Below are 25,930 nucleotides of genomic sequence, written 5' to 3' on the forward strand. Positions count from 1 at the left end.
TTAAAAATTGAAAATTTTATCCCATCAAATTGATTTTTTTCATTGATGCTAATAAAAATCCCAGTTTGTTACCAAGGTTTCTACTGTTTGTGTTGTGACTATCACACAGCCAGGTGAACTGGTTCCTTTGTGACAGCTTTAACCTTAACCCTCCCTGGTTTTCCTAGGCTGCTTCCTCTACCAACTTCCCTTCTAAGTTATGTTCTTTTTCATTTCTAAAGTCCAAGGCCGGTGTGACAGTTAAGAACTATGCTTGTGTAACTGATGCATAGAAAAAAAAAAAAAAGACAGCCATATTCCCATCTTTAAAATTCCTCATTTAAGAATGACATCTAGGATGAAGAGAGGCATTTCATCAATGTTACTGCTGACCATCCGTGGTTTTCTAAGAACCTATAAAGTTTTTTAACTCTCTAACTTTATAGGTTCTTTTGACTTTAAAAGTGTGGCCAAGTTCCTTCTGTGTGACTTAATGACCGTGTGACCTTGCATGTGGTCCAGGTACCCCCGCCCTAGTTTTTCTCTCATTTCTTAAACGGGATTAGCAACACCTTGTCCACGTTGCTGGGTTATTTGTGAGGTACAAGACCGTCTGTAACAGAACTCCTACCCAAACCGTAATTATTTAAAAGGAAAGAAAAATGACCTTGAATTTCAGCGCGGAGGAGGTGACTGTTACGGACTGTTTCCACAAACTACCCACCGCAACAGCTGAGGCGGACGCTAAGGAAGGCTTTTGTGTGGCGCCAGCGCACCTTCCGGTCGGTTTGGGAAAAGGGAACGGACGATCGGAGGGTTTCTTCCAGCGCGGAAACCCGTAGCGTTTCTTACAGTGACTGTTAACTGTCCCCGCGCCATCCGCTCTCCTCCAGAGCAAAGCTACTCAGTTCAAGGCATCAAGATTGCCTAGTCCTTTTCTCACATCACCAGGAAAACTGCCTCCCGGCCCAGTCCTGGCTCCTCCCCGCCCAGTCCTGGCTCCTCCCCCTCCCCCACAATGCATCCCTCCGTTCCATCTAGGTGGCGGCTCTGTCACGTGTCACCCGACGGAGCGCGCTCCCGCTTGGCGCATGCGCAGAGAGCACTCCCCAGCTATTTTTCTCCGTGGCAGCGGCGGCGAGCGGAAGTCCTTGGGAGCGCCAGTTCCGTCTGTGTGTTCGAGTGGACAAAATGGCGAAGATCGCCAAGACTCACGAAGGTAAGCACTCTTCCCGTGGTTCGGTGTCTTCTCTGCTGCCCGGCCTGACGACACTCTATTCTCCTAGGTTTTTGCCTCGGTTTGTGGTTTCTTTGGTGGGGTGCGGCGCCCGCGCTCGGGGGTCCTGGTGGTTTCCTCGGCGCTAGCGGCGCAGGCCACTGCCCCGCGTAATGGCGTCCTACTCATACAGCGGCGGCAGGCGCTTTGTTCCGTGTTTGGGTCCTCTTCCTTCAGAGTTGCTTCTCTTTTCTGGCTGGAAGGCCTCGTTCAAACGGCTCGCCAACAAGGAGTCCAGGGCAGGGGATCGGGGAAACGGGCCTGGAAGCCAGAAGTCTCGCTCGCCTTTCGGAACTGTTGTCCGCACGGATTTTGCATAGGAGAGTCAGGAAGCACCGAACTACGGCAGCCGCTTTTCAGGCAGCCCCAGATGGAGTTTAGCCTAACCGAGACCCACGCCTCTTAATCTTGTCTAATTTGTGTGTCTTCAGGCCTCTAAAATATTTCGTTTTGGGTTTTTTTGTATGAAGGGATTTGGGAATAAAATCTAGTGGTTTTTCTTCCCTTGATCACTTGAATATTGGTCTTGTTCTTTGGAGACTGATTATTGGCGGAAGAAGGAAAAGCATAATTTTTATTCATGGCCAAAGGTTTCGAGGTAGTTGATCGTTTTATGGAATACGGAAAACACAAAATTAGGAAAATGTTGAGAATAGGCGGCGTCCTTTAGGGAGTACCAGTACCCATCAATGGCAGGAAATAGGGTCACTTCAGAAAAGATGAGGCACGGGAATTTGGAGATGCATTTCTTGATTTCTGAGGTGGAATCTGAAGTGTTCATCCAACACGAGGTCTCCAAGAGTCACTTCTATTTCACTCGTCGTTTCCAAGTGCCTGGTTTAGTATGAGTGTGAAGTAACGAAATAAGGCCGTCAGAAGTTTTACAGGCTAATGGGGAAACGTGTGTATACGTCTTCATTCTTTTACGAGGCAGATTAATGCTTAAATGGAAATACAACATGTTGGGATCCTGGGTAACGGAGTGATTAATGTACGTTTAGGACTGCTTCATAGAGGAGATGACGTGTCCCTGGTCGAAAAGGATCAATCCGTTTTAAATTAGGGTGGCACATTTGAGTTTGAGAGAACATCTTGTAACGAGGCAGGGAGTCGTGGAAAGTGTGTTTGAGTAGTGTGGACTGTGGCAGTGCAAGGAAGGAAAATGTAGACGAATCTGGAAAGGTTGTTTGGGACCAGAACGTGAATGACATCGAATAATTGTGTTACCCACTAGAACTGAAGTCCAGCTTTCTGCAACTTCTGAAACATGCTAATTAATTGGCAATGATTTTAATATTCTTTTTAGATTTCAGCACTGTTTTAACCCTGAAGGGTTTTTAAGCACTTTCTTCTGTCGTTAGACTAATTTAGACATATCTTGCAGAGTTCTTAAAAGATGTAAAGATGTTGCTATTGTTTGTTCATTTGGGGCATTTTGTGGCTTTACTTGTTTATTGGTACTTTCAGGATCCTTTTGGACAGGAAAATCAAAGTTTGGATCAGTTTCCCTGCTTTTCTGAAACCCAGTTGAAAACTGGTCTATAGAAGATTGAAATTCATTGGCCAAATTTACTATTTTACTTGGAATCCTGTCCGTGTGAATTAACTGATGCTGTAAAGAAGTGTAGGAGTATTCAGTTAACATTAGGGCACTGTGTACAAGACACTGTCCATCACTGAGTATAAGACAGGAGATGATAAATGTTTAGTGGAATTGCACTGTAATATTTACATAGTTTCTTAACTCCCTTCCTCGTGATATTTTTCTAAAGAACTGTAGTCCTTTATGGTGCTTATCTGTTTCTGCGAATAAGTCATCTCTGATAATTTGGAGAATTCTTGGTGGGTTTTTATTTTTTTTCTTTGTGGTGCTACTATAGCACTTTATTATATTAGAATAGCCTGTTGTGTTAAGGTATTCATCCACTTTGAGATTATTGTGTACAGGAACTATATCTTGCATCCCCGGTACCTAGTGCCTAATGAGTACTGCATATTAACATTTATTGAGAGATTATATTGGAAATACTAAAAGTTTCACAGGAAGAGATCATTTTAAGCTAACTTTTGAATGATTGGATAGGTTTGGATACATTGTTTGGCTGAGATAAGTGAAAGTAGGACTTGTGAATATATATTGGGAACCTCCTGAACTGAGAGGAAGAAGTGTTAGGTTAGCATCACATTAAAGGTTCTGAATACTGGACTAGATTTGGCTTGGCTTTCCAGTGACTGCAGAATAAAGTGCCTTACTCCTTCTCCCAGGCGACCAGTCACTTCTGTGTTTTAGGAAAGTCATTGTTTGCAGTGTGAAGAATGACAGACCAACAATTCTTTTAAGTTAGTGGAGTAGTTGACATAGGAGGACTGGAGTTAATTTTTAAAATGTATAGTACTTGTTTTATTTTTTAGAGTTAGCCATCATAGTCCTTTTTTTTTTTTTTTAAGGCTATGGTTTTTTGTTTTGTTTTCTTTTAGATTTTATTTATTTATTTGAGAGAGCAAGAGATAGAGGGAGCAGAAGCAGGGGAGGGGCAGAGAGAGAGGGAGAAGCAGACTCCCTGCTGAGCAAGGAGCATGATGAGGGGCTTGATCCCAGGATCCTGAAATCATGACCTGAGCAGAGGGCTCAACTGACTGAACCACCCAGGCGCCCCCCCATCATGTTCCTCTTTTAAGTAAAGAAGATTATGTAATCTTTTTATCCTAAGTAATGTTACTGATAAAGACTTTTCTTTGTTGTGTTTTGTGATTTAATTTTTTAATTTTTTAAAAAGATTTTATTTATTTGTCAGAGAGAGTGAGCACAGGCAGGCAGAGTGGCAGGCAGAGGTAGAGGGAGAAGCAGTCTCCCTGCTGAGCAAGGAGCCCGATGTAGGACTCCATCCCAGAACGTTGGGATCATGACCTGAGCCTAAGGTAGCTGCCCAACCAACTGAGCCACCCAGGTGTCCCGTGATTTTATTTTTATTTTTAAAGTAATGGCTGCATCAATAATTTTTACTTCAGTTTTGTGAATAAAATAATACTGTGTTCAGACTGAACTAGGTTATTGCTGTACTATCCTATATGTTTTTTCACAGATTATTAGTTCCCATTGTTGAGCCAAACTGGTAACTGTTTATTTTTCTAATGCTGACATATTCCTTTTGAATATTTCTGCTAGGATCAGCCCTTAACATCCTCTTTAAGCAGCCTGATTGTTTATTACTGTGGTGGCTTACATTGTCCAGTATTGAAATCTGAAAAAGGAGCTGAACTGGTTCACATCAATAAAATCTTTTGGACCTTTCTGCATATTAAGTTGTGTCAAGTGTATACAGTTGTTAAAATACATAATCTTGCTCTCCAGCAGTTCACATATTGTTGACTTTGACAAACGAGGAAACACACTCTCTCTCTTCTTGGAATGGGGAAAATGGACTATCCTAAAATCTCATATATTTGCTTGTTTTGCCACTGTCTCTTGAATGGATTTTGGGGGGAATCACAAAGCTGAAAAAGCTTTCCCTAAATTTTTGCTTTTAGAATGTCTGGAATAGTCGTTGTAAACTTCATTTTCTGAGATTTTTATTTTTCTGTGTTCAGAATACTTACTATTTTGGTTTTGTAGTCTTCTAGTGTGAAAGTTGCTAGTAAAAAGAAAAGCAAATTGCTTAGATTTTTCTTTACTGTGTAATTAAAAATTGATTTAAGTAGTGCTAATAAGGGATTAATAAATAAGGAATTGATACTATAGTGATCAGTTAAAAAATTTACCACCATAGTTTTCTTGTTGAGCTTTGTGTAAGGAAAAGTGTGAGAGTTGGGATATAGAATATACTTTCTATTTTCTGGATGTCATTTAAAGGTGTCATATATGAGAAATCCTTGCTCACTTGCTTTTGCCTGTTGGGAGAATAGGTAACACACACGGACCAGACTAAGGTGTCAGTAACATCCAAGGGCTGTGCCTCTGTGACATGTAATGAACAGTGATTATAACATTTTTCAATTGTTTTCACAATCAATTAAAAATGAGGAATAAAAAGATACATCAAGGAGGAGAAAATGCTGCAAGCTGGATGAACATCTGGAGCGTGGAAGAAAGAAAAGGCATAAAGTGGAAACCAGGAGAGAAACAGAATTGGTGGGGAGCAGTTAAACAGTTTTATCAGATGTGACTAGTGAGGTTTTGTCTCAAAGTTTGATATAAACTTGATATATAAAGTTTGATATAGGTTGTAGGTTAAATTATAAACAGAAGGTCAGATGTTGCCCATCTTTTAAAAGACCCCTCCCCCCAGTTCCACACTGTTCTTTTAAAGTCACACTCAACTCCCACTTAAAACACATGATGTATTTGTATCAGAAATGTTTGTAATTTTAATATTTATCACCTTTTTTTCTGATTATAAAAGTAATGTAATTTTAAAGGAAATGGAAAGTGGAAGTCATTTTTAAAAAAATATTTTTTGATTTGTCAGAGAGAGCGTGCTGTGCACAAGCAGGGGGAGTGGCAAGCAAAGGGAGAAAGAAGCAGGCTCCCTGCTGAGTAAGGAGCCTGATACAAGGGACTCATACTTGAGCCAAAGGCATACACTTAACTAACTGAGCAACCCAGGCGTCCCGGAAATGATTTTTGAATGAGTTGAGATACCAAGCGGACTGCTCACAAATTTCAATAATTCACACTGTTAATTAATGTCTATCTTCTAGGGAAGGGTTTGTTTTCTGATACTTGGAAGCATTCCTGGGATCAGAAATCTCCTCCAAAAAGAGGGGAATTTCAATCGAATAATGACATCTATCTTCTGTAGGTAGTTGGAGCAAATTTAGTTTGGAAATGTATGTTTATATCTTAACATTTATTAAGATTTTACCTTACCAGTTAGCAAAATAAATAAAACTAGAAAAGGAAAAGAAATGAACATTGAGAAGAATTGGGACTTTTAAGATGGAAGGTATTTCATAAAAGAGCTAAAAAAAAAATCTGTTTTCATCCAGCAGAGGACTCCATTTCAAAGAAGAGAGAGCTTTTCTTTTTCTGTTGTGTGGGGTCAGAGGCCTTGGTTTCAAGGGGCTAAAAGAAGAACAAAGAATGAGGAAAAAAAGGGCAAAACTTAAGAGAACCGTGCTTACATTCTTTAAACTTTTTTTTTTTCAAGATTTTATTTATTTGACAGAGTGAAAGAGGGAGAGAGAGCACAAGCAGGGGGAGCAGCAGGCAGAGAGTGAGAAGCAGCATCTCCGCCTAGCAGAGAGTCTGATGCAGAGCTCTGAACCCAGACACTGGGAACATGACCTGAACTGAAGGCAGACGCTTAACCGACAGCCACCCAGGCTCCTGTTTTTTTGTTTTTTAACTTTCTATTGAAAACTGCAAACATACAAAAATAGAGAAGTGAAATGAACCCCCATGTTGCATCGTAGCTTCAACAGTTACAAACATGGGCCTGCTTTTGTTTATCTGTATTCTGGTCCCTTCTTCCTTCCCATTATTTTGAGGCAAATACCAGGCATCTTTTATCCATATTTTTCAGCGTGTGTCTCTAAAATGTAAAAACTTAAAAAAAAATTATTGCATCTAAAATTAATGCAACAAAATATCCAGTGTTCAGTTTTATTGATTGCCATATAAAAAAATACGTTTTCCAGTTCATTTGAATCAAGTTCCAAATAAAGTCTATACATAGATTAGTCTTAAATCTTTTATGTTCCTCCTCCATCTTCTTTTTTCCTTGCAATTTATTTGTTTCAGCACCTTTGTCTTGTAGAATTTCCCATACTATGCAGGAACAGGGAAGAGAGCAGAGCAGATACCCACTGCTCTCTCCTAGACTCTCCTACCACTACTGCTGCTAAGATGTCTGAAGGCCCACAAACAAGGGAGGTGGCAAAAAAATTACTGGCTTTAGGGATGAACATGGTTCTGAAATCATACTTCAGGCATAGGTTGGACCAGTCATGGCAAGGAAATCTGATGAAGGATTTGCAAAATCAGGCGCCCCTCCCACTATAATTTTATTGGCAATGAATCTACTCTCACAGTTCTTACATAGGTGGTTATTTCTGTCTGAGATAGTTTTGCTTGAGTGCCTGTAATACTCGTACCTTAAAATAGGAATACCAACTTGAGAAAAACCTCATTCTCGGATAGTTTACCTTTAGGGCTCCTCCTTTACTGAGGCTCTTGCAGACTTTGGTAAATAAAAGGTGAATACTTTTTTAGCGCACGTATACATACGTGTGCGCATATGCAAGCAGCCGGGAGAGGGAGGGAGAGAATCTTAAGCAGACTCTGTGCTGAGCATACCTCCCAAGGGGCTTGATGCCATGACCAGCTTGAGGCCACAACTCTGATGCGACCTGGGCAGAAACCAAGTCAGGGGCTTAACCTGCTGAGCCACCCAGGTGCCCCTAAAACAAGTTGAACACCTAACTAGTACTTTGATTTCTTATCTAACGCTCTTTTTTTTTTTTTCTGTTAAAGTTAAACAAGTACTAGACTGCCAACTCTGGGGATTTGAAGGACAACCCATAACTTCAATTTTAAGATTTGAAATCTGCCATCACAATTCTTATTTTGTTTTCAGTGTCAGTAACTGAGAGTCTTTCTATATATGCTCCCGCTCCATAGATTGTGCTCAAGTTGTGGGGAGAGTTGGGTGGGGAACAGAAATGAAGCTTTCGATAATTTAGAAATCTACATTAGATATATCTGTCTCTTGATTACCACCCTCCCCCCTCCTTTTTAACACCATATAGCTGGTATTTTACTAATCACACTTATCCCAGCTCGTCTTCATTTTACTTGTTTTCATTTCTTCCATTTCATCTCTCAAAATGTTTCTTTCTCTGTTACACGGAATAATTCAGCTCTTTTCTGTTCTCAGACTCATGTAATCAAGCCCACCAAAAGGACTTGTAAGTTTTTCATAAAATTAAACGTATACTGCTTTAAGACCCAGCAGACTAGATATCTATCTGTAAGACTAGATATTTACCCAAGTACTATTAAATGCCATATTTACTTAGAAACCTGTGCGTAAGTGTTCTGTAGCAACCTTATATGTAATCTTTACGAAGTGCAAGCAACCTGGATGCTGTCGTGCATTGGAATACTACTTGATGAGAAGTACTGATCGATGTGTCATGAAGACTGGAGTATTTGTGGGTCCACGTGGATTAGAGTGCCAGCTTTTATGTGTGGCCATGAGGAGATGGCCGCCGTCTCTTCTTGTCCAGTCGCTAGCAGACAGTATCCATTTTTCTTTATCTTCACATCTGAATGTCTCAACTACAGGGGGTCTGAGTTGGAAAGGGATGAGTCAGGAACAGAGGATTTATTCATGCTGGTTATAACTGAAGTAGGAAGAGAGTAGCATAAACATTTCCTCCTTTCTCTGTCTTCTCAAGTCTTTTATTTAACATTTTGGACCTCTGGTTATTCTAGTTGGTGTGTTCCTTCTTTTTTTTCCCTATTTTTGCTAACAAATCTTACACATTTGTTGTCAGAAATGATCTTGCTCATCTTTGGTTTGTATTTCAGAAAGTACAGGAATGCCTGCATACTGGTAGCTACCATTTTGTGTGGGATAGCTTTGAAAATAAGAGATTAGAGGCAAACTTTTCCTTTCTGAGAGATGCAGAATGTTTACAAAATTTGGAAAAGTTACTTTTAATGACTCCAACAGATTGAAAGTTACTTTTAGTTAAGAAATAGTGTAAGGTACAGAAAAGTACAGGAGAAAATACAATTTAATGAACCCAGTGTGATCAATTGCTCAGATTTACCGGTTCTTAGTATTTTGCCATATTTGTGCCACAGATTTAGTTTATTTTTGTAAACAAAATATCCCAGTTATTTTGTTTTTGTATAAATATTTGAGTTTATTGAGTTTATCATATTTCATATTTTGATGCATAGTTTTTTAAATACTGAGTTTTCTAGTTTTTTTAATTCTGTCATTTGCATAACTGAGTTGTGGAAACTGTTGTCTTGGTTTGTGGATAATGTGATGTTGGTGTAAATGTGCTGCAGTTTACAGTGGATGAACAAAACCCAGGAGCTTCTTAGGCTTTTTTATCCATAGTTTGAAGCAGATACACAGCACCTGGTTTGCACGTAAAATTGAACTATACAACTTGTAGAAATTTGGTAATGAATTCCCTTCAGAATTAATTAACTATCATAAGCTGCCTAGCCCCTAGGTATTTTGTTGCTGAATTTTATTTAATAAGAATCCAGTCATGATACATAACAAATGAATTCAGTTTTTTGAGTCGTTTTGCAATTAGAAAACTCTGTTGCTAATCCTTACATAAAATCAGTAGGTAAGATTCAGTAGATGAAGGTAGTTCCTGAATAAATGTTACCCAGATGAAAGACTAGCTGCTGAAAACTTGGGATTGGGAAAACTAAAGGAAAATAAAACTATGATGTATTTGTGTGTGTGTGTGTGTGTGTGTGTGTGTGTGTGTGTAGGGGGAGAGTATAGTATGATGCAGTTTTTTGGAAACAAAACCCCTTTCCTATTTTTGGTGGTGGTGGTGGTGGTGGTGGTGGTGGTTCTGTATGAGCTAGAAAAAAGTATAACCTGCCCTAAATGGGAAATTTTGTTAAGGACCAGCTGGGGTTGGAAGTGGAGAGTTTCCTGGGTGTTTGTTGCTAAAGTAGAAACCTGGGCTCTTCAGTTCGAGGTTCCAGCTTAATGTATCTGAAGCCTGGAGTCGGTTCTTTCAACATGGGCCCCAGGTGATTTCAGTGTAGGTTGTTAGTAGTTATACTGATGCTGTAGAGGTGGAGACCGTGAGTATTCTGCTGGCTTGATTTACCCATTGGTATGTCCTGTTTGGATCCTAATGGCAGTAGTATTTGTGGTCTGCTAGAAGAACCTATTTACTTAAGAGTGGTCCCTGCATCTAGTGTTTGTTTTTAAGCCTCAAATATTTCAGAAATGCAAATGTTCAGAAAGAAAAAAATAAAGACTTAATCTCCACGCACCCCTTAGACCGAAGTTTATTCTTCTGTATTTCAGGGCAGAAAATTCTGGGAGTAAGGGAAGAGACCACATGTGGATTTAAACTTTTAAAAAATAAACGTCAAACAGAAACAAAACTAGAATATTAAAATAAACCACCCAGCTTACCTGAGGATATTTCTATTTGTGATTGATCATGGTGGGGGCCCCTGGCTGCCTGGGCTGCTGTAACAGTTTTGAGGGAAGAGATGCCAGAAAAAGTAGTAACTGTGGAGATAGTGGTGCTGTGGATGCTTGGTAGTGATGACAAACCGGAGCTGCAAATTTCAGTGGTAAACTGTTCCGTTCCGTTGTGTTTCTGAGACTTGCTCCCACTTTTACAAGGGAAAATGTGTCCGGCTAGGGTTTGGCCTGTATACTGTTACTGCATTTTCTGCTTTAAACCACACCCATCTAGAACTCCAGCTGGTTTTCTCCCTCTTTTGAGGGCGTGGGTTGGGCATTTGAATCTTTTTCCTTTTGGTCCTTGCAAACTAGTAAATGAGCTTTTTTAAAGTGCCTAGTGTCAAAGAATTTTAATTCGGTTGAAGGTAACTAGCTGGCAAGAGTTCATTCATTCATGGAATGCTTTTAAGTACTTCATGTTCATTATCTCATTTAATCTTTTTTTTGTTTTAAGATTTTATTTATTTGACAGAGATCACGAGTAGGCATAGAGGCAGGCAGGTAGAGAGGGGGAAGCAGGCTGAGCAGAGAGCCCGATGTGGGGCTCGATCCCAGGACCCTGAGACCATGACCTGAGCCGAAGGCAGAGGCCCAACTCACTGAACCACCCAGGTGCCCCTCATTTAATCTTTAAAAAAAAAAAAATACATAGGAAACTGGGACACAGAGGGGAAATAACATTAATTTGTAGAGAAAGCCCTTATTTGAAGGCAGACATTTTGATTCCAGAGCTCAGACTCTTAATCATAAAATTCATGTCATGGTGTTTGTAGTCAAACTGTAGGGCTCTGAATTCTAGGCTGTAAAGAATTTAGACTTTATCCTTTATTATTTTATTTTTCAGAGTGTGGTCCTAGATGTTTAGGACAGCACCTGAGAACTTGCTAGGAATTTAGAAACTTGGGTCTGATCCAGGCCTCCTGCATTTTAACAAAATCTGTAGATAGTTTGTTGCCCATTCTAACTTGAGAACCACTCTCCATAGTGCTGTTGGTTTTGCATTTCTGGTCTTGTTGAGTTTAAATGATCTTGACTGCTGTTTTTGGTCCCTTATCAACATCGACAGTATTATTTTTTCATTTGGGGAAAGGTTTAGAATTTGACAGTAATTTAAACTTTGGTAACCTGTTCTAATTTGTAGTTGATGAAATGGTAAACATCTCTTCTGTGTACAAGTATTCTCTCTTGAGGTGGAGATGTATTAAGTGTATTAAAAATCAGTACTAGGTATAGTTCTAACTCCTTATGTATTATAGTTATTTTAAAGTTTATGTATTTAGAAGAGTAGTTTGATACCATATTCCTACTAGAGACATGCATTGTTTTGGGTCTCTTTGGAAAATTAAACTCTGTATTAACTTTCTTACAGATATTGAAGCACAGATTCGAGAAATTCAAGGCAAGAAGGCAGCTCTTGATGAAGCTCAAGGAGTGGGCCTTGATTCTACAGGTTATTATGACCAGGAAATTTATGGTGGAAGTGACAGCCGATTTGCTGGATATGTGACATCAATTGCTGCAACTGAACTTGAAGATGTGAGTTACTGAGCATCATGAGTCAGGCATTTCTTTGATGAACAAAAATATAAAGGAATTTTCTGTTTTAGTCATCTTATTTAATCTGGGAAGACTTGGAGGGTTGAGGCATTTTTCTTTTGGAGACTAAAACTGTTTGAAGGTGTCCTTCCTCTTTAAGGTCCAGAAACTTGTGGAAGTGATCACTTCTGATTCTTTATGTTAAAACTAATTTGTTTATCCAGCAAAGAACCTGCAAATCATTAACTGTTATAAAGTAAATCCCTTTTGTTCCCTCCTGATCTCTATCTAGAGTAGCCAATGTGAGATGTGACTTTATTGTAGATAGCCATCTGTCCTTGCCACTTTTGACTACTGACTTGTGTTTGATGCTGCTGTGGTTTTCCCCTTGGTATCTTTTTTTTTTTCTTTAAAGATTTTATTTATTTATTTATTTGTCAGAGAGCAGAAGTAAGCACAAGCAGGGGGAACAGCAGACAGTGGGAAAAGCAGGCTTCTTACTGAACAAGGAGTGGGACTCAATCCCTGGACCTCTGGGACCTGAGCCAGAGGCAGACACCCAACCTGACTGAGCCACCCAGCCATCCCATCCCTTTGGCTTTTTTTTTTTTTTTTTTTTTTTTTTTTAAAGATTTTATTTATTTACTTGACAGAGAGAAATCACAAGTAGATGGAGAGGCAGGCAGAGAGAGAGAGAGGGAAGCAGGCTCCCTGCTGAGCAGAGAGCCCGATGCGGGCCTCGATCCCAGGACCCTGAGATCATGACCTGAGCCGAAGGCAGCGGCTTAACCCACTGAGCCACCCAGGCGCCCCCATCCCTTTGGCATTTTAATGAGAACTGAGTGCTGCTTATTACTGATGCTAATGGCCTTTTTTAGTTACTCTGGAGGATGACCACTTCTCATTTTGAAATGCATCCCTCCAAAAGTGTTTTTATATGGTCCTCATAGCTTGTTTTGTCAGACCATTCCAAATATCCACATTTGGTGAAGTGACTGTTCATTTTTTGCATAATTCAGTAACATTTTATGTATATGGATTTTATCAAACTTGTTTTTATTAAATGCAAGCCACATTTTATTTTATAGTTGGCACTTTTTTCTTTTAAGAAAAATTTTAAAGTTCTAGTGGTACAGTTTCCAGAAGCTAAGGAGGAAATTATGATTTTGTTTTTGAATAAAATAAATGAGGTGTTAAATAAAGTCTTGGGAGTTAATCTATTGTTGTACCTCTTATAGTTGTAAAGTAGCAATATAACATAGGTCTTTGAACATACTGCTAGGGAGACAAATACATTTAAAATTAATTATATTTTATTTGTGTGGTTTAATCATGTTTAAAAAATGCGAGTTAAAAAAACAAGGAGGGGCATCTGGCTGCCTGAGTCAGTAGCGTATGAGACTCCTGAGGTTGTGAGTTTGAAAGCCACATTAGGTGTGGAGATTACTTAAAAATAAAATCTTTAAAACAACAACCAGGAAACTAGAGAATTCTAAATAAGCTTTTGGCAGTTTCCGAATTTGAAAAACAAAAAATTTTAAAAGTTTTTCCTTTGAAGATTTTAATTTATTTGTCAGAAAGGGAGAGTGGGAGCTGAAGCAGGAGAAGCAGCAGGCGGAGCAGGTAGAGGGAGAAGCAGGCTCCCCACTGAGCAGGGAGCCTGATGTGGAACTTGATCCCAGAACCCTGGAATCATGACCTGAGCTAAAGGCAGATGCTCAACTGACTGTGCCACCCAGACATCCCCCCAAAACAAATTTCATTATGTTTTCTGTGAGAAAATGAAATGCTCAGGCTTTTTAGTCTATACTTACTTTATTTTAATTAGCTCCATAGAAATCATTCCTTGTTTAGCATTTTTTTTTTTAAAGATTTTATTTATTTATTTGACAGAGAGAGAGATCACAAATAGGCAGAGAGACAGACAGAGAGAGAGTTGAGGAGAAGCAGGGTCCCTGCTGAGCAGAGAGCCCTATGCGGGACTCGATCCCAGGCCCCTGGGATCATGACCTGAGCGGAAGGTAGAGGCTTAACCCACTGAGCCACCCAGGCGCCCCTTGTTTAGCATTTTTTTTTTTTTTTTTTTATTTTTATTTTTATTTTTTATTTTTTTATTTTTTATAAACATATATTTTTTATATACATATATTTTTATCCCCAGGTCTGTGAATCACCAGGTTTACACACTTCACAGCACTCACCAAATCACATACCCTCCCCAATGTCCATAATCCCACCCCCTTCTCCCCAACCCCCTCCCCCCGGCAACCCTCAGTTTGTTTTGTGAGATTAAGAGTCACTTATGGTTTGTCTCCCTCCCAATCCCATCTTGTTTCATTTATTCTTCTACCCACTTAAGCCTCCATGTTGCATCACCACTTCCTCATATCAGGGAGATCATATGATAGTTGTCTTTCTCTGCTTGACTTATTTCGCTAAGCATGATACGCTCTAGTTCCATCCATGTTGTTGCAAATGGCAAGATTTCATTTCTTTTGATGGCTGCATAGTATTCCATTGTGTATATATACCACATCTTCTTGATCCATTCATCTGTTGATGGACATCTAGGTTCTTTCCATAGTTTGGCTATTGTGGACATTGCTGCTATAAACATTCGGGTGCATGTGTCCCTTTGGATCACTACATTTGTATCTTTAGGGTAAATACCCAATAGTGCAATTGCTGGGTCATAGGGCAGTTCTATTTTCAACATTTTGAGGAACCTCCATGCTGTTTTCCAGAGTGGCTGCACCAGCTTGCATTCCCACCAACAGTGTAGGAGGGTTCCCCTTTCTCCGCATCCTCGCCAGCATCTGTCATTTCCTGACTTGTTGATTTTAGCCATTCTGACTGGTGTGAGGTGATATCTCATTGTGGTTTTGATTTGTATTTCCCTGATGCCGAGTGATATGGAGCACTTTTTCATGTGTCTGTTCGCCATCTGGATGTCTTCTTTGCAGAAATGTCTGTTCATGTCTTCTGCCCATTTCTTGATTGGATTATTTGTTCTTTGGGTGTTGAGTTTGCTAAGTTCTTTATAGATTCTGGACACTAGTCCTTTATCTGATATGTCGTTCGCAAATATCTTCTCCCATTCTGTCAGTTGTCTTTTGATTTTGTTAACTGTTTCCTTTGCTGTGCAAAAGCTTTTGATCTTGATGAAATCCCAGTAGTTCATTTTTTCCCTTGCTTCCCTTGCCTTTTGCGTTGTTCCTAGGAAGATGTTGCTGCGGCAGAGGTCGAAGAGGTTGCTGCCCGTGTTCTCCTCAAGGATTTTGATGGATTCCTTTCGTACATTGAGGTCCTTCATCCATTTTGAGTCTATTTTCGTGTGTGGTGTAAGGAAATGGTCCAATTTCATTTTTCTGCATGTGGCTGTCCAATTTTCCCAGCACCATTTATTGAAAAGGCTGTCTTTTTTCCATTGGACATTCTTTCCTGCTTTGTCGAAGATTAGTTGACCATAGAGTTGAGGGTCTATTTCTGGGCTCTCTATTCTGTTCCATTGATCTATGTGTCTGTTTTTGTGCCAGTACCATGCTGTCTTGATGATGACAGCTTTGTAATAGAGCTTGAAGTCCGGAATTGTGATGCCACCAACGTTGGCTTTCTTTTTCAATATCCCTTTGGCTATTCGAGGTCTTTTCTGGTTCCATATAAATTTTAGAATTATTTGTTCCATTTCTTTGAAAAAGATGGATGGTACTTTGATAGGAATTGCATTAAATGTGTAGATTGCTTTAGGTAGCATAGACATTTTCACAATATTTATTCTTCCAATCCAGGAGCATGGAACATTTTTCCATTTCTTTGTGTCTTCCTCAATTTCTTTCATGAGTACTTTATAGTTTTCTGAGTATAGATTCTGTGTCTCTTTGGTTAGGTTTATTCCTAGGTATCTTATGGTTTTGGATGCAATTGTAAATGGGATTGACTCCTTAATATCTCTTTCTTCTGTCTTGCTGTTGGTGTAGAGAAATGCAACTGATTTCTGTGCATTGATTTTATATCCTGACACTTTACTGAATTCCTGTATAAGTTCTAGCAGTTTTGGAGTGGAGTCTTTTGGGTTTTCCACATATAGTATCATATCATCTGCGAAGAGTGATAATTTGACTTCTTCTTTGCCAATTTGGATGCCTTTAATTTCCTTTTGTTGTCTGATTGCTGAGGCTAGGACCTCTAGTACGATGTTGAATAGCAGTGGTGATAATGGACATCCCTGCCGTGTTCCTGACCTTAGCGGAAAAGCTTTCAGTTTTTCTCCATTGAGAATGATATTTGCGGTGGGTTTTTCATAGATGGCTTTGATGATATTGAGGTATGTGCCCTCTATCCCTACACTTTGAAGAGTTTTGATCAGGAAGGGATGTTGTACTTTGTCAAATGCTTTTTCAGCATCTATTGAGAGTATCATATGGTTCTTGTTCTTACTTTTATTGATGTGTTGTATCACATTGACTGATTTGCGGATGTTGAACCAACCTTGCAGCCCTGGAATAAATCCCACTTGGTCGTGGTGAATAATCTTTTTAATGTACTGTTGAATCCGATTGGCTAGTATTTTGTTGAGTATTTTCGCATCTGTGTTCATCAAGGATATCGGTCTATAGCTCTCTTTTTTGGTGGGATCCTTGTCTGGTTTTGGGATCAAGGTGATGCTGGCCTCATAAAATGAGTTTGGAAGTTTTCCTTCCATTTCTATTTTTTGGAACAGTTTCAGGAGAATAGGAATTAGTTCTTCTTTAAATGTTTGGTAGAATTCCCCCGGGAAGCCGTCTGGCCCTGGGATTTTGTTTGTTTGGAGATTTTTAATGACTGTTTCAATCTCCTTACTGGTTATGGGTCTGTTCAGGCTTTCTATTTCTTCATGGTTCAGTTGTGGTAGTTTATATGTTTCTAGGAATGCATCCATTTCTTCCAGATTGTCAAATTTGTTGGAGTAGAGTTGCTCATAGTATGTTCTTATAATAGTTTGTATTTCCTTGGTGTTAGTTGTGATCTCTCCTCTTTCATTCATGATTTTATTTATTTGGGTCCTTTCTCTTTTCTTTTTGATAAGTCGGGCCAGGGGTTTATCAATTTTATTAATTCTTTCAAAGAACCAGCTCCTAGTTTCGTTGATTTGTTCTATTGTTTTTTTGGTTTCTATTTCATTGATTTCTGCTCTGATCTTTATGATTTCTCTTCTCCTGCTGGGCTTAGGGTTTCTTTCTTGTTCTTTCTCCAGCTCCTTTAGGTGTAGGGTTAGGTTGTGTACCTGAGACCTTTCTTGTTTCTTGAGAAAGGCTTGTACCGCTATATATTTTCCTCTCAGGACTGCCTTTGTTGTGTCCCACAGATTTTGAACCGTTGTATTTTCATTATCATTTGTTTCCATGATTTTTTTCAATTCTTCTTTAATTTCCCGGTTGACCCATTCATTCTTTAGAAGGATACTGTTTAGTCTCCATGTATTTGGGTTCTTTCCAAACTTCCTTTTGTGGTTGAGTTCTAGCTTTAGAGCATTGTGGTCTGAAAATATGCAGGGAATGATCCCAATCTTTTGATACCGGTTGAGTCCTGATTTAGGACCGAGGATGTGATCTATTCTGGAGAATGTTCCATGTGCACTAGAGAAGAATGTGTATTCTGTTGCTTTGGGATGAAATATTCTGAATATATCTGTGATGTCCATCTGGTCCAGTGTGTCATTTAAGGCCTTTATTTCCTTGCTGATCTTTTGCTTGGATGACCTGTCCATTTCAGTGAGGGGAATGTTAAAGTCCCCTACTATTATTGTATTGTTGTTTATGTGTTTCTTTGATTTTGTTATTAATTGGTTTATATAGTTGGCTGCTCCCACGTTGGGGGCATAGATATTTAAAATTGTTAAATATTCTTGTTGGACAGACCCTTTGAGTATGATATAGTGTCCTTCCTCATCTCTTATTACAGTCTTTGGCTTAAAATCTAATTGATCTGATATAAGGATTGCCACTCCTGCTTTCTTCTGATGTCCATTAGCATGGTAAATTCTTTTCCACCCCCTCACTTTAAATCTGGAGGTGTCTTCGGGCTTAAAATGTGTTTCTTGGAGGCAACATATAGATGGGTTTTGTTTTTTTATCCATTCTGATACCCTGTGTCTTTTGACAGGGGCATTTAGCCCATTCACATTCAGGGTAACTATTGAGAAATATGAATTTAGTGCCATTGTATTGCCTGTAAGGTGACTGTTACTGTATATGGTCTCTGTTCCTTTCTGATCTACCACTTGTAGGCTCTCTCTTTGCTTAGAGGACCCCTTTCAATATTTCCTGTAGAGCTGGTTTGGTATTTGCAAATTCTTTCAGTTGTTGTTTGTCCTGGAAGCTTTTAATCTCTCCTTCTATTTTCAATGATAGCCTAGCTGGATATAGTATTCTTGGCTGCATGTTTTTCTCGTTTAGTGCTCTGAAAATATCATGCCAGCTCTTTCTGGCCTGCCAGGTCTCTGTGGATAAGTCAGCTGCCAATCTAATATTTTTACCATTGTATGTTACAGACTTCTTTTCCCGGGCTGCTTTCAGGATTTTCTCTTTGTCATTGAGACTTGTAAATTTTACTATTATGTGACGGGGTGTGGGCCTATTCTTATTTATTTTGAGGGGCATTCTCTGAACCTCCTGAATTTTGATGCTTGTTCCCTTTGCCATATTGGGGAAATTCTCCCCAATAATTCTCTCCAGTATACCTTCTGCTCCCCTCTCACTTTCTTCTTCTTCTGGAATCCCAATTATTCTAATGTTGTTTCGTCTTATGGTGTCACTTATTTCTCGAATTCTCCCCTCGTGGTCCAGTAGCTGTTTGTCCCTCTTTTGATCAGCTTCTTTATTCTCTGTCATTTGGTCTTCTATATCACTAATTCTTTCTTCTGCCTCATTTATCCTAGCAGTGAGAGCCTCCATTTTTGATTGCACCTCATTAATAGCTTTTTTGATTTCAACTTGGTTAGATTTTAGTTCTTTTATTTCTCCAGAAAGGGCTTTTATATCTCTTGAGAGGGTTTCTCTAATATCTTCCATGCCTTTTTCGAGCCCGGCTAGAACCTTGAGAATTGTCATTCTGAACTCTAGATCTGACATATTACCGATGTCTGTATTGATTAGGTCCCTAGCCTTCGGTACTGCCTCTTGTTCTTTTTTTTGTGGTGAATTTTTACGTCTTGTCATTTTGTCCAGAGAAGAGTAAATGAAGGGGCAAGTAAAATACTAAAAGGGTGGCAACAACCCCAGGAAAATATGCTTTAGCCAAATTAGAAGAGATCCAAAATCGTGAGTGGGGAGAAAGGGGATAAAAAGAGGTTCAAAAAGGAAGAAAGAAAAAAGAAAAAAAAAAAAAAAAAAAAAGAAAAGAATTTTTTTTAAAAAAGAAAACACCTAAGAAAAATGTAAAAAAATATATATATATATTAGATAAACTAGTAAAAAATCGTTAAAAAATAAAAAGGTAACAGTTAAAAAAAAAAAAAAATTTTACCCGAAGGCGAGAAAAAAAAAAAAATGAAAAAGAAAAAATTAAATTAACTGCAAGACTAAAAAAAATCACAGGAAAAAAGCCATGAGTTCCGTGCTTGGCTTTCTCCTCCTCTGGAATTCTGCTGCTCTCCTTGGTATTGAAACCGCACTCCTTGGTAGGTGAACTTGGTCTCGGCTGGATTTCTTGTTGATCTTCTGGGGGAGGGGCCTGTTGTAGTGATTCTCAAGTGTCTTTGCCCCAGGCGGAATTACACCGCCCTTACCCGGGGCCAGGGTGAGTAATCCGCTCGGGTTTGCTTTCAGGAGCTTTTGTTCCCTGAGCGCTTTCCGTAGAGTTCCAGAGGACGGGAATACAAATGGCGGCCTCCTGGTCTCCGGCCCGGAGGAGCCGAGAGCCCAGAGCCCCACTCCTCAGTGCGCCCTCAGAGAACAGCGCCCAGTCACTCCCGTCTGCCTGACCTCCGACCGCGCTCCGAGCTCACCGAGCCTGCGACCGGTTCAAGGTAACACGGAGCTGCGAGCTTACTGTCGGCTCTGTCTCTGTAGCCGGCTTTCCCGTTCCAATACCCGCAAGCTCTGCGACACTCAGACACCCCCGATCCTTCTGTGACCCTGCGGGACCTGAGGCCACGCTGACCCCGCATGGGCTTCGCCCCGGTTTAGCCTCTGGAGCGATGTCCCTCAGCGGAACAGACTTTTAAAAGTCCTGATTTTGTGCGCGGTTGCTCCGCCGCTTGCCGGGAGCCGGCCCCTCCCCCCGGGGTCTATCTTCCCGTCGCTTTGGATTCACTTCTCCGCCAGTCCTACCTTTCAGAAAGTGGTTGTTTTTCTGTTTCCAGAATTGCTGTTCTTCTTCTCTTCGATCTGCCGATGGATTTTCAGGTGTTTGCAATCTTTAGATAAGCTATCTAGCTGATCTCCGGCTAGCTGAAGCAGTCTCAGCTTGCTACTTCTCCGCCATCTTGACTCCTCCCCCTTGTTTAGCATTTTTTAAAGATAACTAAATTTAATTTCTTTAAAAGGTTTATGAATTGAAAGAAAACAAAAGGTGTTTGCAAGTTTTATGAACAAAGGTTTGGATACCACTTTGCCATTTAGTCTTTTGATATTATGTTGAATCTGTATATTCTTTGTAATTTTTTTTAAAAGATTTTACTTATTTATTTGACACACAGAGAGAGATCACAAGGAGGCAGAGAGGCAGGCAGAGAGAGAGGGGAAAGAAGGCTCCCTGCTGAGCAGAGAGCCCGATGCAGGGCTCAGTCCCAGGACCCTGAGATCATGACCTGGGCCAAAGGCAGAGGCTTAACCCTCTGAGCCACCCAGGCATCCCTATTCTTTCTAATTGTTAACTGCTGACATTTTGTTTGCAATTTTTGGTGGGGCATTTCTTTTTCTTCTTCTTCTTTTTTTTTTTTTTTTAACAATTTTTATTAATATATAATGTATTATTGGCCCCAGGGGTACCGGTGTTTGAATCCTCAGGCTTACACATTTCACAGCACTCACCTAGCACATACCCTCCCAGTGTCCATAATCCAGCCACCCTGTCCCTACCCTCCTGCCCCCAAACAACCCTCAGTTTGTTTTGTGAGAATAAGGGCCTCTTATGATTTGTCTACCTCCCAATTCCATCTTGTTTCATTTTTTCATTCCTAGCCCCCGCCCTACCTCTCAGATTCCTTATATCAGCAAGTTATGATTGTCTTTCTCTGATTGACTTATTTCCTCAGCATAATACCCTCTAGTTCCATCCACATTGTTGCAAATGGCAAGATTTTGGGTGTTTGTTTGTTTTGTTTTGTTTTGGATGGCTGAGTAGTGTTCCAGTGCATGTATATACCACATCTTCTTTATCCCTTCATCTGTCAGTGGACATCTAGGCTCTTTCCATAGTTTGGCTATTGTGGACATTGCTGCTATAAACATTTGGGTGCACGTGCCCCTTCAGATCACTACATTTGTATCTTTAGGGTAAATACCCAGTAGTGCAATTGGTGGGGTTGTAGGGTAGCCCTATTTTCATCTTTTTGAGGAACATCCGTGTTGTTTTCCGGAGTGGCTGCACCAGCTTGCATTCCCACCAACGGTGTAGGAGGGTTCCCCTTTTTCTGCATCCTCGCCAACATCTGTTGTTTCCTGACTTGTTAATTTTAGCCATTCTGGTGTGAGGTAGTATCTCATTGTGTGGTTTTGATTTGTATTTCCCTGATGCCGAGGGATGTGGAGTACTTTCTCATGTGTCTGTTGGCCATCTGGATGTCTGCTTTGCAGAAATGTCTGTTCATGTTTTTTGGGGGGTATTTCATTGCAGGATGACGATGACTACTCATCATCTACAAGTTTGCTTGGTCAGAAGAAGCCGGGATATCATGCCCCTGTGGCATTGCTTAATGATATACCACAATCAACAGAACAGGTGACTTTCCTTTTGTTCTTCTCCCCTCCTGCCCCTTTTTAAAAATTAAAACCAGAGTTTATTCAGCTAAGGAAAACTGAATGTCTCAATTCCCATGGAAGCTCACATAGTTTAGAAATCAAGTTGTTGGAATGTCTTGATGAGAGTTGATTGGGAGGATTAGAAGTAATAGCCTGATTTATTTTGTTAAGGTAATCATTTCATTTAAAAAAAAAAGGAAATCATTTCGTGAAGAGTTGAACGATGTGGACATGCATATTGTCTCATTTCCCTCTGTCTTATTTTTTCATGTTAATATTTATTCTGAAATGATAGAAGATAATTCTTTCATTAGTAGGTGTTTATTAAACATTTTTACATGTCTTCTCATGTTCTGGTTTTTACATACTCTCTTTGGCTATTTAATAAAGTGGTTGTTAAATGAAGCCTGCCTCTTTTCAGTATGATCCATTCGCTGAGCACCGACCTCCAAAGATTGCTGACCGGGAAGATGAATACAAAAAGCACAGGAGGACCATGATAATATCCCCAGAGCGTCTTGATCCTTTTGCAGATGGTAATTCTTTCCCACTTTTCTATAAGTTTTCAGGAATTTATTTGTCTTAAGTTGTCTTTAGCCCTTTGATTTTTTTTGGCATGCTTATGAATTTGCTTTTCTTTTTTAAAATCCCCCTTATTATAGATATGTATATAGATTTGGTTGAAGTCACAGATGCCATATTCTTCATCTTTATAATGCAAGTTTTCTTTCCAGGTAGAAGGACAAGAAAATAATGAGCCAATGCCATAGAAACGCAAAGGGTTAAAGGTTTTTCTTTTACTTTTGTTTTGGGTACGCTTTCTATACTTGGAACAAATGTGTTTTTCTGCTCAAAATACTTTCAAACTATTGAAAGTTTTCATTCCAAATCCTAGACTTTTGGGCTTGTTACTTTTGAGAAACTGTTTCTCACATTAGAGCTCCCCTCATATTGCTCTAAATATAGTTTAGTAAATGCACCTACTTTGCTCTAAGCATACTTAAAGTTAAAACAAAAGTATGTATACAAAGACTTTGATATTTTTAATAGTGGAGTCTGTTTTGCTAATTTTAGTGTGCAGGTCAGCACAAGGGGCATAGTGAGCCTGATGGAAGCTTTCCTCAGGTGAGTTTCAAAAACAAAATTAGGTGCCTGTTTCTTAGAATTAGATTCTGCTGCAGGTTTACAAATTAGACTTTCAGCCTGCATGAATTAGTAGGGATATTCTTTTTTTACTTGCATAATTGTAATTGATTTAAACATGTATGTCAGAATTCACAGGCCCATACTAACTGTCCTTAATTTCTTTCCTACAGCAGTACTGCTATATGCCAGTCCTGTCTGCATTCTTAAGGGTGCAGTTCAACACATCCTCTCTAGATTATGGTGAAAAAGTATTCCAAAGGAAGTCTTATCAGAGCTAGTGTCAGAAAGAATGACACTATCAATTGGGCATGATCTTCAGCATAGGAAATGTCTTGGAATTTTATTATTTTTTCCTAAATTGTGATGCTATACTACTGGTATAGCTAATTATCACATTTCTAAAACATAGTGTGCCTCTGTGAATCTTGTTATATACTGTTTGGGCTTCTTTAAGATATTTTGAAGTTTGAAAGCAAATGCTGAAACTTGAACCAAGAGACTAACACATCTCTTTGTACACCACTTTTCTTCTGTGTGCAACATAATAACTGGTAGAAGTAATATATTTCAAGTAATATGTTTCCGATTGTAATTTATACTTTCTAAGAAAATAAAAATGTTTTTGGGTCAACGAAACTTAAAAAGAATGAAGCCCTTTTTAGTAACATGACATCAGAGTAAGATGATAGGTGTATTTTAAAAGTCAGATTTTCTAAACTGCAACTGTTTTAGAACGTTATATGGAGAACTTCTCTAGATATAGTTATTTGTAGTCAGGATTTTAACAGCTTGCAACAGGTAATGTTTTGAATATAAATATCTTTCCAAAGTGTTACTAATGGTAAAGAGATAATTTTCTAGGCTTCTATTCTGCTGCTTGAAGTCAGAACTGCTGATGGAGACAAAGGCACGAAAGTGTACGTATTCCGGATTAGCAACCCAGGAACCCATCACTTCTGAAGACTCTAAACTGTGCTGTCATTTTGTTTTTATATGCATTAAAATATTTGTTTTAAACTGCTGTAGATATGTTTGTGTTCAAACAGGTTAAATTGATCAGCAAACTCAATAAAAAGTAAGATGTATAATTATTAAAGCTTTCCATCAAAAAATAAATTAAATGATTATGCAATAACATAACATTAGAGCAGGGCAGATAAATCATTTTAACCTAATTATCTTTTATTTATTGTACTCTTGTCCTGTTGCTGTTCTTTTCTGCAGGAGGGAAGACCCCTGATCCTAAAATGAACGCTAGGACTTACATGGATGTAATGCGAGAACAGCATTTAACTAAAGAAGAGGTGTGTGAGCGTGATTTTTTTTATTTTGGTGGTTGTGAAAGAATGTAAAAAGAAATTTCAGATTGAGAGACTTTTATGTTTCCTTTTTATTTGTTGCACAAGTAATATTTTTAATAGTATTAATAAAAATTAAATTGAGAAAGAACCCTTACCCAAAATTCTTTCTCCTCCCAAATTAAACTTTTCATACTTCTATGTCCTTTTCTAGTCCTTGGCCCTTTGGCTGTATGTCTGGGTGTGTACACATACATGTAAATATATGTGTAGCTATACACAGACATTTATCTTGTGGTTATATCTGGGGGGAGGATTGGTGGTGTGTGTCTGAAACAGATGGCTGAGGGAAAAGTCATATAGTTAAATCATTCCTTGAAAAGCTTCTAAAATCTTCCATAAGATTCAGTTTGGATATGGGTAGAGAATTCTGAAGGATTCTTACTGACCTGCGGTGATAGCTCCTTTTTTTTTTTAAAGATTTTTATTTATTTGACAGACAGATCACAAGTAGGCAGAGAGGCAGGCAGAGAGAGAGGAGGAGGCAGGCTCCCTGTTGAGCAGAGAGCCCGATATGAGGCTCAATCTCAGGACCCTGGGATCATGACCTGAGCCGAAGGGCAGAGGCTTGAGCCACTGAGCCACCCAGGCACCCCTCCATTTTGTTTTAATAGTAAGCCTCCATAACATTATTACAAATATGTAATGTGTTACATGGAATAAGTGCGGTAATGGAACCTTATTAAAAATCATGGGGTAAATTAAATGTACATTTGTTACAACTACATTGTATATGATTTACGTAGTTATAATTTTTAAGTTTCTGCTTTTAGCCACTTTTCTATCTTACTACATAGTCTGAACTGTTACATATGTAAATTTTAAATGAAATTTCTTCAATGAAAGCGTTACTCTTTAAGATTTTACTTCACTATTTTTAAAGTAGGGTGCTCTGTGTTACAAATTCCAGAGGTGCTCATCTTCTGTTCAGAAAGACACTATAGAACTAGAAATACAGAAAGGAAAGGGAAATCAGGTGGGACTCCCAGTAGCATAGAAAGCAGAACAAGCGAAGACAATGACATTAAATTGAATGACTGCTGATTATATGAAAATATGTTTAAAAGGTTTTGGAGATACTCAATGCCTGTTGAAATATTTTTAGAGAGAAATTAGGCAGCAGCTAGCAGAAAAAGCTAAAGCTGGAGAACTAAAAGTTGTCAATGGAGCAGCAGCGTCTCAGCCTCCCTCAAAACGAAAACGGCGTTGGGATCAAACAGCCGATCAGACTCCTGGTGCCACTCCCAAAAAGCTGTCAAGTTGGGATCAAGCAGAGGTAATTTATTTTTATTTTTAATGACGATTGTTACTATTTTTGGATTTTCTGTCCCACATGGAGTGTGTTAGCCTACTCTTGTTGACATCAAGTTAACACAGACCAGGTGGCTCAAACAATAGACATTGATTTTTTTCACAGTTCTGGAGGCTTGAAGTCAATATCAAGGTGCCAACAAGGTTGATGTCTGGTTAGAGTACCCTTTGGCTTGTAGAAGGTTGCCTTCTTGC

General features: G+C 39.2%; 1 protein-coding gene across 5 annotated transcripts in view; it reads left to right on the forward strand.

Moving 5' to 3' along the window:
• Nucleotides 1-1,025: 1,025 nt before the first annotated feature.
• Nucleotides 1,026-25,930, forward strand: part of SF3B1 (splicing factor 3b subunit 1) — a 43,808-nt gene continuing 18,903 nt past the window's right edge. Inside the window, exons 1-6 of one of the 5 annotated variants that reach the window (XM_059168512.1) lie at nucleotides 1,026-1,198; nucleotides 11,813-11,979; nucleotides 21,796-21,900; nucleotides 22,342-22,456; nucleotides 24,291-24,370; nucleotides 25,530-25,700. In XM_059168512.1, the coding sequence (XP_059024495.1) occupies nucleotides 1,171-1,198; nucleotides 11,813-11,979; nucleotides 21,796-21,900; nucleotides 22,342-22,456; nucleotides 24,291-24,370; nucleotides 25,530-25,700 (666 nt within the window). In that variant the 5' untranslated portion in view covers nucleotides 1,026-1,170. Of the gene's footprint in view, nucleotides 1,199-11,812; nucleotides 11,980-21,795; nucleotides 21,901-22,341; nucleotides 22,457-22,519; nucleotides 23,984-24,290; nucleotides 24,371-25,529; nucleotides 25,701-25,930 lie in introns of those variants that run through there. The other 4 variants (XM_059168513.1, XR_009352083.1, XM_059168511.1 and 1 more) reach the window with 4 other exon arrangements.

Source organism: Mustela lutreola, chromosome 3, assembly GCF_030435805.1.
Source record: "Mustela lutreola isolate mMusLut2 chromosome 3, mMusLut2.pri, whole genome shotgun sequence".
Classification (NCBI taxonomy): domain Eukaryota; kingdom Metazoa; phylum Chordata; class Mammalia; order Carnivora; family Mustelidae; genus Mustela; species Mustela lutreola.